The sequence below is a fragment of the Dermacentor albipictus genome, chromosome 1, assembly GCF_038994185.2.
Source record: "Dermacentor albipictus isolate Rhodes 1998 colony chromosome 1, USDA_Dalb.pri_finalv2, whole genome shotgun sequence".
In the NCBI taxonomy this organism is placed as follows: domain Eukaryota; kingdom Metazoa; phylum Arthropoda; class Arachnida; order Ixodida; family Ixodidae; genus Dermacentor; species Dermacentor albipictus.
Window position 1 is genome coordinate 341,696,958 of NC_091821.1, and position 15,777 is coordinate 341,712,734.

At 46.6% G+C, this 15,777-nt stretch overlaps 1 protein-coding gene and 1 long non-coding RNA gene across 2 annotated transcripts in view; one reads left to right on the top strand and one right to left on the bottom strand.

The window, feature by feature from the left end:
* The window catches only part of LOC135907443 (uncharacterized), a 29,517-nt gene extending 19,910 nt beyond the window's left edge, over positions 1 to 9,607 (bottom strand). The window contains exons 1-3 of the mRNA XM_065439166.1: positions 9,413 to 9,607; positions 5,860 to 6,052; positions 3,525 to 3,633 (exon numbers count right to left, since the gene is read on the bottom strand). Of these exons, the coding sequence (XP_065295238.1) occupies positions 3,525 to 3,633; positions 5,860 to 6,052; positions 9,413 to 9,443 (333 nt within the window). The 5' untranslated portion in view covers positions 9,444 to 9,607. The remainder of the gene's footprint in view (positions 1 to 3,524; positions 3,634 to 5,859; positions 6,053 to 9,412) is intronic.
* LOC135906837 (uncharacterized) overlaps positions 1 to 15,777 on the top strand; it is a 145,102-nt gene that overhangs the window by 94,247 nt on the left and 35,078 nt on the right. The gene's annotated exons all lie outside the window — the stretch shown is intronic.

A 15,777-nucleotide genomic window follows, 5' to 3' on the forward strand; every position in this document is an offset into this window, starting at 1 on the left:
ATAACGCAAGGAGCCCCAATCCGAGCACGAAGCTTCCAAGGAAGTTTTGATGGTGAGCGGGCTCGTCGCGGCATATCTTGGAGGCCACGGAATCTACGGAGCGCATGGGTATTAATTCTGACACTTCATGGGTATAAAGGTCTCATTAACTTTTGATACGAAAGGTGCATTGACATTTCCAATGTCGTGCTTTAGATTTTCAATTCCGGAACTTTGTGGGCTTAATATTGTTATAAACCTTTGACGCCAAAGGTGCATTGACTTTTCTAAAGTAGTACATCGGACCATATGACGAGACAAGCCAAATCAACACACTATTAGACAAGTTGACAAAGCAGGCAGCAAGGTGCGATGTGACAAAGCGTTGTGGTGGTTTGTTTTTGCCGTCATGTCACAGAAAATAATATGAACTTTTTCTTTTGCCTCTGCCCAAGCAACCATGCTAAGACACTAAAGCCGGCAAAGTTAACTAAATCCTTATGTATTTTTCTACTTTGACTTTTATTCGTGAGGACACTTGAGTTTCTTCAATTTTTTTTTTGTTCTCGTTACCCGCGGGCTGCCGGAGCCCGCCAGAGCGCATGCGTTTTCTTCGTGTTGCCCCTACCATCTCGCGGCGCACTTCGATGCGCGTTCGTTTTTCCCTGGCTGAGTGGATTTCCGCCGGGCAATGTTTTCGACGCGTTCTGGCTAGCAGACGAGAAAAAGAAACAATGCATGGTCACTCGCCATCCTCACTGCGGGCAGGGTTAACAGATTCGGCGATTTCTCACCATATAGGCTACTTTTAGAAGCTCCTGGCGACCGAAAATCGTGTTCAGGGACTTCGCTACTTCATGGCTCCTTTTGGAGGTGGTAATTGGTATCGGTATATAGTGGCCGAATCACACTGCCCACGACGGCCCCCTCGAAGCGTCAGATCTTCAAGGCCACGCTTATGTGTCTTGCAAGCTCCGGAAGCAAATTCAGGAGCTGAAAATATGTCATAGCCACCACATGTTCGATGGGCCTCCTCGACTTGACACCCTGGGCTTCCCATGACTGCCCGAGATGCATAATATGCAACGCTCGTTGGCGGAAATCAATGTTTCGGGCAATTCGGGACTGTCATTGTCGGATAATTGAACAGGCCAAGCAGCTCCCTCCGAGTAAGAGGAATTAACGAATCTTTTAGGCAATGCTTTTGCGTCCTTCGAAGGACGGAAGGAATAAGTGGTGTCCTAATATCACCCCAGTGACGATTCCCTCTACAGATTTTCTCTAAGACCATGGTTTTTCCTGTCAGAAACGACTGTAACAACCAAAAACACATCATGGCAGCCATGACATTACAGGTGCCAATGTCTATCTGACTATGCGACTACGTACCAGGAAGCGGAGAACGTGTGTGACGTCATAGAGTTCGCACGGGAACGTTTAAAATGGAGTCATAGTGGTGATGTATAGTTGATACAAAACTGGCAAAATTCAAGTGGGAAACGCTGCAACATCCGCCATGCAGTCCAGACCTGTCGCCTTGCGACTTCCACATTTTGGGGTAATTGAAGGAACAGCTCAAGGGAACCAGATTCGTGTCGGATGATGACGTGAAAGGGTCAATTACCGAATTTTTGAAGCAGAAACCCAATGAGTTTTATGAGACGGGAATCACACGACTCGTTAGTCAGTGGGACAAATGTCTAAATGCTCATGGAGACTACTTTCAAATAAGATATCCCGTTTATCATATATTCGCATTGGCTCACTTTCATGTGACTCACCCTCGTATATATTGCAGAACGGCTTGTTATATGTGCTCTCTGTTGCGACTAGAACATCGGTGCAATTGCAATACATGACCGTTGACAGCATTGGTGACAATACATTTGAACAAAGGACAGCGTCATTAAGATTTTTCTCTGGCCGTTGCATATCTACAAAAATGTAAACAAGGGTCTTGAATTACAAAGTTTCATTAAAATATTTGTCCTCAACTTGTTCATTTCTCGCCTTTACATTTTTCATATGAGCGGCATGCACTGCTTTGCTAGTTTCAAACTGATATAGTTCTGAAGTTCGTGTAATGTTTTCTTTACTTATTGAATAGAGAGAAACCATGGAAGCATTGGTATCAATTATTTCGGGCACAACTTTGAAACATACTAGCATATTCTTTTATGAAAAAATATATATTTTACTTGTCTTGACATTGCGTAGCGTTCAAGAATTCGTTTGCAGCACCTTTGGCAATGTCAATGCACTTATTATTTATGTATTTAATGCTTCGACTAATTCTATACGGAGGAGGCCGAGCTGGAACGTGAGCCCTCCCCCCGAACGAAATTTGTGGCTACGCCACTGCTGCTCTGCTACATACGGGTATGCTGCTTAGACACGAGGAGCCGCCTTGCACTGCTAGTGCTCCAAGTGCGATCGTTCGCCTCGCTAGTTTTGTCACTCGGATCAATGCATCTCCTCGCAATGTGGTCGAAATGCTGCGTAATTCGTCACAAGTGAAACTTGAGGGGCCCGTACCCTTTCGTCTTCAAAGCGATACCTGACGAAGCATTCGACGATGTAGCAGCTATCAGTTTCAGGCCATTCATTGTGACTACGCGTCACGGTAGCGCCGCCAAGCAGCGTTCAGCCGCACTGATGACCAGGACGTTGAGGACTGATAGGCTTTTTAACGTATAGATTGAGTCGAGGGCCTTTGAGAACTGGGACGACGTTACAGAACTCAACGGTGTGATCTTCTACTTGGCGGAAGTAGTTAACCCTGGGTTACGCAATCCCAAACCTGATGTCTCACGACTAAACAATGGTATATGGTAACCACATTTGTTTTCACTAAAAAGAATAAAAACTGAAAAATAAGGACACTCTTAGACTCTAGTTACAAAGTAAACTTGCTGGACGATTGACCACTGAAGTTTCTCGGTCTCACTAATAGCAGCATAGTTTGCACAATTTTTTTTTTTTGCATTAGCAGTAGATGCGTGCACTGCGAAAACAATGTTACTACTCCAATGTTAAACTTACTATAGAACTGCATCCACAGAACTTACAAAATTGATTACAAGTAATTCCATCAAGTGGCTATTTCGCTACGCTGCCGGTCATAACTGCAAAACAGTAATAACGCTGAAACTGCGACACACTTTCATGCCAAAGCTTATCAGCTAGCGAGTGTATGAAATTTGACATTTATGTGGATTACCTCCACCGAAAAAAAGAAAGCTTGAACAAAATCAAAGGTACAGACTTGCGCATGTGGCCTGAGAGCATATAAAAATCTGCGGTAACCGCATTTCCGCGTAATGCGAAAATATCCGCGCACTTAGATTTAAGTGAACACTAAATACCAAATTCCCGGAATCCCCCACTACGGCGTGCCTCATCATCAGAAAAGGGTTTTGGCATGTAAAACCCCATAATTTAACTTGTTTAGCACATAAAAGTAATGCGCTCGCTAGAAAGGGCGTAGACCAAATATCAGCGCTATAAACAAAGCTCTATAGCGAAGGACAAACGGGTGATCTTACATCAGTGTAGCTGTATGGCGGGTCTTTCGAACAGCTGATGGGACGCGTTGTGCTGACGTACGGCATCACTGACGGATGCCAAGGGTCGTAGTCAGGGACCATGCAGCTCCTGCATTGGAAGAGAGTGCCTTAGAATTTGACACGTTAGACATTCCAAAAAGAGGAATCCACTTTGCATAATTAAGTACCCGTGCGCAATAATTTCTGCCTAAAATGACACTCTTGTGTGTAGTTATCGCCTCAAGGATGCTCATTCTGCCGTTCCAGTTTCCTGAAATCTGTGATCATTTATTCAGATTCATATAGGCAGGTGTTCAACAAAGTACGACGGCCGTTGTGGCCTAATTGTTGTTAGGCTAAGAGGACGGCGATGCATTTTTGACGGTTGCACGTTCGGCCGATTTGTTGTTCGTTCGTAACCAGCTTCGATAAAGACATGCTATAAATGATTTTTGAATGACATCTGGCATTGATACATCGCCCGGTGGCCCAATACGAGCTCTTAAAAAGATAGCATTGAAGCTTATCTGTTGCGTTGCCAGCTCTGTCAAGCAAATATATCAAGCAGTGCGACTTGGCTAGTTAGTGTGAACGCGTACCTGCGTGCAGCGCAAGTGGGGAAACAAGGATAGGACGGCGCTTGTATTCGTCGCTTGAGCAATTGTGCGCGTCTCGGCCTCTTCTCTTTTCGTTTTCCCTTTTGCACTGCACCAAGCTACATAGGTATACTGGACATAGCGTCTGACAATCGGAAAAACGCGATGACGACGGATAACGTTATGCGCTGCGTACGAAGGTTGCACTTTCTTTAACTATACGCTTTCCTTGACTTTATTAGTTGTTGGCTTCTATTGGTTGTGACTAACCAAAATCGGGCCCCTCGTTTCCTTTTCTTCTCGTTCAACACATCCAGGAGAGAAACATAATTTAAACTCGGTTTTCTCTCTAATCCGGCATTCACTTCTATAAGAAGGTATATTCAGGGCAATAAGCAAAGAAACAAAGCCTTCACTAAAGACTAGCAATACTGCACGAAGAAAGGGAGTGCAGTTGAAACTCGATTTACCCTAGTGGTAAGCACGCTCGAATTATTTAGGTAAATCGGGAACTTCGGAAACTCGATTCAGGGATTTTTCGGTCCTTCCAAGTCTAAAACTGTAATGTAGCGACACCTAAAAGGTACCGATCGAGGCCTTGTATTTGCCGCTAACCAACGCCCGCGAGCGTAAAAAGTCGGCGAGAACGCTAGCGACTGCCGAGTCCGTTGTTGTGTGCATGGACGCGGAGTGCAGCCTCGTCAAAACAAAGTTAGGGCTGTGACTATATAGGTGCCTAGATGTTTTACCGCGACAGCGTTCGAGGAAAAACTCGTCTGCGTCACAATAAGAAAAAGAAAATCACATGTTCATTTACTCAGTTATTCCTAGAAAAGCTTCATTAAATCGGTTCTAATGTAAGATAGTTTCGTTAAGTCGAGTTGAAGACAACATTCAAACTTATGAGTACTTGCCGGGGAATGTAAATTTCTTCGTTAGATCGGCAACTTCGTAAAATTGTTTTTCGTTAGGTCGGTCGAGCTTTAACTGCAGTACCAACTCATTTTGCAGCATGAACATCAGTCTAAAAAAAAAGTTTGCACACTTTAGGGTGTGCCTTGTCCCCAAACAATAATCATCTCTCTTGCTTGAGTTTCTAATCTTGAAAACTCTGCAGACGCAACTTTCCTGTCAAGAGTGTGTTGTTAACGTGTGTTGTTAATGTGCGTTGTTAACGCGCATGTCGATCGTGATCTGGAAGTACCAAGCGCGCAGCGTTAAAGAACCGAAATGCGCTGAAGATAGATGACAAGAAAATTATTGTTTGCAGACAAGGTGGGCCACAGAGGGCGCAATTAACTTTCCTTAGAGTGATGCTTGTCTCAAATTTGGCCTACCTTCATGACCATATTTGTCAGCTATTCTCTAGGGGTATCGCCTCTCGTACCACCCTTGTGAACTACCTTTAATCTGTAGGGTACAGCCACAGAATCGTAGTCCGTCGGGGAGTGCGAGAGCTATTCATGCTACAGTGAAATATGAAAGAAGCTGGTACTCTTGCAAACAAATTTCGCAGTACCGTCATTATTCTTACAGCGCGTAAGAGACAGACGCCAATCGAAACAAATAATGACGAGCATTCCAGGTATCGTTCAAGTACTTAAATTTAGGTGAGCCACTTGCTGAGCCTGCGGATGAAACAGCGGATGTTTGCGCAGCCGGTGAAACTTTGTATGACGGGCTGCTAGCCCTCGTGAAGCGCACTCACAGAAGACCGTCAACAGTCGCAACCTACGTACTTGGTGAATATGGCGAAGTGTTTGTCTTCGTCGTCGGCATGCGTGACCGTGAAGTGCAGCTCGGGCACGAAAGAGAGCGCGGCCACCACGCCGAAGGCCGTGAGTGCTAGCAGTGCGACCTTCTTGGAGCGGAGGGAGAAGACGACGCTCCTGTCTTCCTGCTTGTACGCGCACGCCGGGGTGCTCGGGCTGCCTGCATGAGCGCGACCACCGAGGCATTTTATAAGGACTCTTGTCTTTCGCTTACGTTCATTTCTTTTTTATGCGAAGCATACTAGCCGAACAACCACGCTCTTCCTTGCTGCGCCGCGCACGGCCGCGTAGCTACCATATGACGTCATAACAGCTGCAAAGCGGACGCTTAAGCTTCGCCTTCAAGAGTGGAACGCGACAGCGTTCCCGTCAACCCGCCAAGGGGTGTAAGACAACCGGCTACGGCGCAGCGACTACGCGCCCCGCATCGGACGCGGTGAGCGTCGAGCAACGCAGCGTTCGGCGCGACAACGAAATGTGCGCCTGAGCAAGCGACGCACGCCTGAGCCGACGCCGACGACACCGGCTTTTCTGCGACACGAGCTCCTTAACGCTGTCGCGTTAAAATAGAGGCTAGTACGCTTCGCCTCCTGGGCTTAACCTTAGCTAAGCCACAGCCATTTTATCATTCGTTCAAGCCTAATAGCCAGTCGCAGCTACGGAGAGTGTGCAGAATGGCGTAGTCCAAAGACGCAGTTTAGAAACAGTAAGGGTTATGCGAAATTGAAGTGCGCTTCGCCATACTTTTGTTTGCCAATTCGACCCACACTTTACGGCGGTCGTCGCCCTAGAAGTGGAAATACAGCCGCACGAGCAGGTGCCGCTATTCTTGCCACCTTCTGTTTCTCAGTACGCCATGGCTGCGCCAAACTTACGCACTACGGCTAAGGGTGCTGTGAGCGGCAAGTCGGCCATCTTGCGTGGACAACATAGCTAACGGCGTGAAAAAGCCTGCTTCCAGAATTCAGTATATCCCGCATGCTTAAGAAATATGGCCCCTCTACAGGCTGATCCCGACTATCATGCACCAAGATTTAAAGTATGCAGATGCCACATAGGTGGACAGAACCGAGGTAATGTTGTTGCCGTCGCTTGGAGATAAGAGCACTTTTTTTTCCTTCCGCCTAATTAGATAATTAGCCTTAACGCATTGATAAACTTCTCAAGTATAATAATTAGACGTGTCGATGACAAAATGCTAGAGCAACATGAAAAACTCCCGATACAGCTTTCTGTTGCTCAATGCGTGCTACTAAAAGTATTTTTCCGAGCGTGAAAGAAATTCGCGAACACACGCGAATTGGCGTGCGACTGGCAGCTCGAGGCTCTATGCGTGTATTCGCGGGCTTTTTTCACAATCAAAATGTAGCACGTATTGAGCAACAGAAAACTGTATCGGGAGTTGCTCATGTTGCTCTAGAAATTTTTCATCGACACATTTAATCTAACTATAGTATTTGAAAAGTTGATCAATTCGTTAAGACTAATCATCTAATTAGGCAGAAGGTAAAACATATTGCGAGTATCTCCAAGCCGACGGCAAAGAACATTACCTTGGTTCTGTCCAGCTGCGTGGCATTTGCATGTATTTAGATCTTGATGCATGGATAGTTGGGACACCTTGTATATGCTCCGTTGCACACTAGTCACGGAACAAACCACACCGATAAGATTTCGGCTCCTACACGCAATGCGATCCCATGACACGTATAGTGACAAAAGTTGACAAGGCATCCAGAAGCGGCTGCGAACTATTGCTTTGTGTGGTCATGGTAGACCCAATATGTCAGGCAGCAATGCACAAGCGTTAAGATTTTATCCAGTGCTTTTCAGCTTTGTAGCACTCAGCTTATCTTCCGCAAGCACCGCTTTTCACAGTCTCCCGTATTGCGCAACACGATGTGCGACATGATCTCGGAGGCGATGGTTTTTGCACGAGCGGTCAGTGGAGGGGGGGCATGCTGCAGTCGCAGCCGCTTTCCTCCAGATAACCTGAACGTCTATTTCACGAGCTGAAGCGCATTGTAAAAGCAAGGTTCCTTCCACTTTAAGCATAGTTTAAGCATTATAGTTGTAGCTGGGCACGAGCGAGCGTCGAGGCACCTGTTGCCATTTGCGCACCAAGACGCTCGGAAATTTATGCACAATGCGCGCCGAAAGCGACCGAGCGTTCCAGAGGTCACTGGTAGCGTCTAGTGGCGCCTTGTGTGGAACGCGCGTTACCGTGGCGGGACTAGGCGCTGTAAATTGCGTTCGTGAATACATGGTGGAGACTGGGCATAAGACGCTGATATGCGGGTGGCAAGGAAATGAGTAACTGCCTTTAATACTTCCATTTCACGCTATTCAAGGAGCTTACAAAAAAAAAAAGATCGGTGAGAAATAACGTTTTAAAACCAAGAAACTGTATCGACAAATGTGGGCAGAAGCTGTGAAAACACGTCATGAGCTACTCGGAGCCATTTTATGTTTTGTTTATTGCCGTCTCAGCCGAGATATGACACTCCTTTGGAAGCGGGGTAAACCATGATGCAGGCTGACAAACTTTCGTGATTTAGAAGCCTCAGAACGTTTCGCTGAGGCGTACTTGGCTTTGGATATATAGCAGATAAACAAAAACAGAAAATAAATTTTTCTCTTTAGATGAAAATCCTCCTTTTCCCTACCAGTGTTGCCAACAGGACGATTTGTAAAATTGCTCGCAACCATATTAATCTTTTTTTAACGGCCGTAGCCGCCAAGATATTCCTCCTTTGAAAGTTGAGCAAACGAAGGTCTATATTGAGAAAGGCGCGCAATTTTAATGTCTCGCAACTTTTTGCCGAGTACTACTTGGCTTTGGAAAACGTGTCAAGGATAAGGGGTGACTGGATGATTCAAGAACGCTAACAGATCTATCTATCTATCTATCTATCTATCTATCTATCTATCTATCTATCTATCTATCTATCTATCTATCTATCTATCTATCTATCTATCTATCTATCTATCTATCTATCTATCTATCTATCTATCTATCTATCTATCTATCTATCTATCTATCTATCTATCTATCTATCTATCTATCTATCTATCTATCTATCTATCTATCTATCTATCTATCTATCTATCTATCTATCTATCTATCTATCTATCTATCTATCTATCTATCTATCTATCTATCTATCTATCTATCTATCTATCTATCTATCTATCTATCTATCTATCTATCTATCTATCTATCTATCTATCTATCTATCTATCTATCTATCTATCTATCTATCTATCTATCTATCTATCTATCTATCTATCTATCTGCTTGATTGCCTGCTTGATAACAATTGACATGTTCGTCGATAGTGTCCTTAAACTGACAAATGTTGACAGCAAGCCCAGAAGAGTGCTTCGCGTGAAAACCGGAGAGACAGCGGCTAGTGAATAACGTTTACCCCGCCATATGTTCCTATTGGGTATCTCAGTACCTAAACTGGCTACCGTTGCACACTTCCCGTTAACGTGGTATGAATTGACGCAGACTCACGGAGCAGTGATTGGAGCCGCCCTCTGAACATGGTGGAAAGCTGCACTCGTACTGGCCAGATTATCTTCCAAGGCTTAGCTTTGCAGTGCAACCACAGGATGGTAAGAAGCGACGACCGCCTAGCAAAGCGACGGTTAGAAGCGCAGGTGAGCGCGAGCAACGGACGTTCTAAAATAGATGGCGCAACCCCTTCAGGGGGATAGGTAGCGCGTGCTTCTTCTTCTTCTTCTTCATTGACTTACGGAACACATCCGTGGTTTGCGATTGCCCAACGTGATTCATTATTAAGTAAAAAAAAATCCTTACATTTCTGTCTGTTTGTGTGTCGCGAGGGAGATATCTTTAATTATGAAAGCCTAGTAGAGCGAACGATAAACTGAACTGTTGATAGCTTTTCCCAATTTTTGTATCCTTTCCAAAACCGACGAACATATTTGAAACGTAAGTGCGCTGCACAAGGCTGCACCACACACACACACACACACACACACACACACACACACACACACACACACACACACACATATATATATATATATATATATATATATATATATATATATATATATATATATATATATATATTGTAGCGGGTAATATGCATGTGGCACTGTAGTTGTAGTGGGTAATATGCATGTGGCACTGTGCGGACTGCCGCCGCTGCGGCGCGAGACACGAGCGCGGGTTGTTGGTGCGAAGCGCTAGGACTCGTATCTAGAGCTACTTGCGATCCCTCGAACGAGCTACATAAACCCCACTTCATTTGGTGGAGGTGCGGGGTAACCTCAAAAACTGGAACTCCGAAGCAGGACGCTACCGACTGCTGCGACCATGCCTGACGAAACCACCCAGGAAGATGCACCCCAGCCTCCGACGGTCATCGTTTCCGGTGCATTGCGCCAGCGTGATCCTGCCATCTTTAGCGGCACCGATGATCATGACGTGGAGGATTGGTTGTCATCTTACGAAAGGGTGAGCCAGCATAACAAGTGGGACGACGTCACAAAGTTGCACAATGTGCTGTTTTACTTAACCGGCGTCGCGAACCTCTGGTTCCGAAACCACGAACACGATTTCACAACGTGGAGCAGATTCAAGACAAGTTTCACAGAAGTGTTCGGGCGCCCCGCTGTGCGCAAGCTTCGCGCAGAACAACGCTTACGGGGGCGCGCGCAACATCACGGTGAAACGTTCACAAGTTACATCGAAGATGTCATTGACCTGTGTAAGCGCGTGAATCCGTCAATGGCGGAACAGGACAAGATAAAACACATTATGAAAGGCATTGATGAGGACGCATTTCAAATGTTGCTAGCGAAGGATCCGCGTACGGTGGCCGAAGTTATCAACTTGTGCCAAAGTTTTGACGAGCTACGGAAACAACGCATCTTAGCTCGGCGCCCACCGCCTACGGAAGATTCGTTAGCAGCATTGGTTATTGGCGACAACCACGCAACTTTGCTGACGCAAATAAAAGAATTTGTGCGCGAGGAGGTCGCGCGACAGCTCTCGATTTTGCCGACCACGGAGAAGCCTTCTCAATATTTGGCTCCAGCGATCCGACAGGTAATTCAAGAGCAAGTGACCGAAGCTCTTCCACCTCCGTGTCAGCCGGCTCCCGTGGCCGCGCCTCTGACGTATGCTGAAGCCGCTGCACGGGCGCCTCGTCTGCCGGGATTCTCTCCTCCGCCTTCAGCGCCTCTCCAGCCGGTGTTCTCTCATCCGCCCTCGCCTCGCCAGCAGGTCGCTCCCTTCTTCAGCGCACAGCAGCAAGGCACAAATCCTTGGCGTACTCCTGACAACCGCCCAATATGCTATGCCTGCGGTACACCGGGGCATGTAGCGCGCTTCTGCCGCCGGCGCTTGCCGGCCTTCGTGGGCACCGCGCGACCACCCAGCTCCGGATTCCGACCATACCGTATGCCTCAGCGACCACCATCGGAAGTCTACGCTGCTGATGACATACCAGCACCGCAGTCACAGCTCTACAATACTCGTGTCTCGCCACAGTGCAAAGCCAAAGTGTACGAATTTGGGTTAGAAATCAGTATTTCTGCAGCCCCATGGTGCACCGTGAGGAGAGCGAAAGGCAACAATATAGGCTGGCGGCGAATGAAGACGGCAGCGGGTGAAAACATGACCGTCGCTTCGGCAAGCGATGCGCATGAAAGAGGGACAAATACCGCGCTGTGAGGGGGAAGGTCAGTATCGGAAGCTACACAGATCCTGGTAACATCATGAACTTTAACGTCGTGAGATGGCATATCGCACAGAACGGAGAACTGAACCGCAGCACGTGCACAGTCAATGACGGCGTGATGGCGCGACAGAAAATCCCAACCGAGAATCACATCGTGGGAGCAACAAGTTAGCACAAAGAAATCAATCGGATACAAAATGTCTCGAATCAACACCCTGGCAGTGCACATAGCGACTGGCTGAACTTGCTGTGCACTGGCTGTTCTAAGCAATAATACCGAAGGCATCATGGTCACTTTCCGTAATTTACGGCAAAGTTTCTCACTAATCACAGATACAGCAGCACCTGTATCGACGAGGGCAAGACATTTGATGCTATCAACAGACACTTCAATAACGTTAGCGGGGGAAAAACGAGGACTTTGATGTTCCGACGATGACGCAGTTCGTGCCTCAGGAACTGCGGAAATCAGTTTTCCGCCTCAGTAGTACTGGCACTGGGCCTACGACGCATGGGTGAGAGTGAGCGCCGACGAGGGGAAGGCGAGCGACGAGTATTGGAGTATTGTCTCTCTCTCTCTCTCTCTATATATATATATATATATATAGAGAGAGAGAGAGACTCGTGATGGCTTTTCGTAAACTATTTTGCTTTCACGCCCAACATGCCATGGATGTGCCTACCACAAGATTTACCGAGGAAAATATTTAAAATTTCGCTACTTGAGTGATTGTGAACTCCAGAGAGAGCATGTCTCTACATTGTATTGACTTAACCCGGAGCGCACATACGAGGACGGATAGAGCAAGAGAAACACCACACGCGCTCGTCCGTCCTCATTTGTGCGCGCTGTTTTATTCCAAGATGTAACGTTACCAACCCTGCTAAGCCGCAGTTTATTTACTTATCCCGGGATAGGCTTTCGGGAGGAGGATAAAAGAGTGAGGGTGGCTGGGAAGGTCAAATACTAACACAGAAATGTAGGCCGGGGGGCGGGGGGGAGTTTGGGGGGGGGGGTAGCATGTGCCTGATGGGTGACTCCCTGGCTACGCCACTGTAGCTGGCTTGTGGCTTCGCGCTAAGATAATGGTATGGCTGAAGACAAAAAGCCTTGTTGCCTCCTACTGCTTGTTGTCCTACTGCCTTTTTTGCGAGAACTGTAATAGTTTGGTCGCAGCATTTGTCGTCACGGTTAATCATGTGCTCACTGTTTTGTCACGATGTATGTTAATCACGCTGTATGTCGCAAAAAAATAAAAAAAAATGACACGTGAGAACCACTGATGTCAGGCTTTTTCTTTCTCTTTTTTCCTGATTTGCCACTTTTTTATCCGAAGTGAACGCAAGCATTGGGAACGTTTAAAAGGTATCGGCACGGCGTCATCACAGTTATGATTAGGGAGCCTACCTGTAAACTCCCTAGTTATGACGCAAACTAAGCGCCATCTCTGAAATGTAGGGAGAAGCATACGCTTTGCATCGACCGCAGCGCTCCATGCGTACGCTGTATGAAGGAACGTTCAACGATCGACTCGTAAGCGGCAAGGGCGCTAGATGTCAGCACTTTGTCGTGCTTCGCTCACATTGTGATTTGGGTGCCAGATGAGACCAAATTCTCTGGAAGATTTGGGAATTTGCCAATTTAGCAAACAATGGGACATGCAGAGGGAAGGTGGGGGAACGGAGATTTATTCCTAGAGAAAAACTGAGATGTCGGAAGGGTGACAAGGTCGTAAAGCAAAGAAAGGACGGAGGAGGGGGATTCTAAAGGGCGAGACCAGTTATATGTGTAGCTGAAGGTGTATACCTAAACAATCCCAAGGCAGACGAGATCAGCCTTCATTAGCGCTCCTCTAGCCAGCTAGCGAAGACTGGGGCAAGTAAAGGACATTGTACTACACAGTATAGTAGTATAGCTGCAGCAGTAATAGGTTTTAAAACATAACATGAAGTAAAGGAAAGTAAAGAAATTGCTGCTTACTGTGATGTCTAGTTGCCTCTAGTACTAGTGGTAGTAGTATCAGTATTAGTAGTAGTTGTAGTATAGTATTTATAAGCGCGCTATTGTAAATAGTGTGTTGGCACGAAATGAAATCAAACGAAATAAAGAGGAAGTTTCAAGGTAGCACATACAGGTATGTGTCCTGTACTTATATTTGTGCGTTGTGTGGCACTGGGAAGGGCTACGCGTGCTCTTTGCCGTCATCATCTTTCCAGAGCTTTCCCGCACAAGGATTCTGGGTCATTCGTGCAAACTACGGCGGTCATTCTTGCAGCCGTGGCCTCAGAGCCTAACTTTTCACAGCATTCCGCTGTGCCACCCTTATTCATCGCATTCACGCCGCCCTCTGGAGTACTTACGCGCCTTATCCTTGGGGTCACGGCTGATCTCCGCAACTTATCCTGCGGTACTGTCTGTCCATACATGCTTGTTCGTTCACTCTTATTTAGGAAGGGTATCTTCCAAACAGTGAATATCTTTTTTTTTCGCTCCTCACACGGCCACAGCTGAATTGTAAGCGTTTCGGCACAGTGCACCGACAGCCCATGAAATCAGTGTGGCACGGTCGAGTCTCCTTCACTCGGTCTCGGTTAATTCCGACTTTTTGTAGAATTAGAATGTACTAGAATGTCCAGGAGATAAACGATACATCGTTATGGACGGAAAACTAGTTTAGGTCGAAAGTGAAAACAGGCTGTTTCGGTTAATTTGACCTCCACTAAAGCCCGCCGGCACCCCCTCATGCACGCTGTGGTCACTAAAATCTTGAACACAGAAATAATTAAGCAGGCATCGTAACTGCTTCTTTATGGGCGACGACTGTGACGCCAGCAACCTGTCCTGCATGACCAATTACGACGTCTGCTCTTCATGATGCCTCTTTTCAGGCTTTCGTCAGTGCCGACTACCGACGATGATGATGATGATGTGTGGTTTTTTGTGGCGCAAGGGCCAGGTTTGGCCAAAGAGCGCCTTGACGCGACTACCGACGACATCTACCATTATTGGAAAAGCGTATTAACGCGAAAGTGTTAAGGGCCCCGTGTCGCGGAAAATCCGGCGTCGCGCGTCCAGCGTCGTTTCGACATGTATACTTATTGTGAAAACGTATGAAGTGACAACATAGAGAAAGAAAAAAGTTAAGAGCGGCCACTCCCATACACCCCCAGCGGCCCAATCGAACCTAGCGCGCCTGGCGGTTGATGAGAGCAACTGGCCTGCACTTCCTGTTTCGGTTCCGCTGGCGCGAAATTTGGATTACCCCTCGTAACCGACGTTGGGCTGTCGCGGAAGCTTGTCATTTCAGACCACTTTTCGTCACCCAAACGGCAACGCTTTTATTTGTCGCTTTGATTTAGCGATTCACTCTTTTGTCTAGTTCAATATTTGGTGTGAATTGAGGTAGTGACGCCATTTTTATTTCGATTAAGTTGTAACAGATGGAGATAGAGGTAATCATAATTCACTACGGCTTTATCCATCGCGTTTGTCTTCTGTGTTTTGGTACAAGCGCTCATATGTATCAAAGAGACAGAGTTTCCGCAATGTTTTTATTCCAAGTCAAGATAGGCTTCTTCTGGGTTCTGCCGTTGTCAAATCACCACGACACACAGCAGTAGCTGCCGTAGCTTGGACCGCCGGACGGCATGGCATCAGCACGGTCTGAAAATATCAATAAGTGCACGCTTCATTAATTACCAAAAACATATGTACAGGTCATAACTGTACCAGGAAACCGCTTTGAAAGAATAGCGAACCGATGACCAATATAAAACCGCCGACACATCCTGACCTCTGACCCGTATAACCCGGACTTATAAGGATAAATGTTAATACCCCGTACAGGGGTGTTCAAAAGTTTCCAGGCCGCCATCCTATTTAATCCCATGGAGGGCATCGCGGCCTGTGAAGTTTTAGACACCCCTGTACGTACTCAGTATAAGGAGTACATTGGTAGGCAAAATAGCAGTTCACGTAAGCGTGATGAAGATACATTCGAAACGTCCAAATACGAGGCCTTTGTTCAAATGCGCGCCGCGCCACGCCTACGCGACAATACGTTGTGCAATGTCTTCGCCATGAAAAAATAAGGAACCGAAAATTACTAGAATGCGCAGTACTTCCCAACACGGCCACCGCAATAAGTACATGCAGTAGTCATTG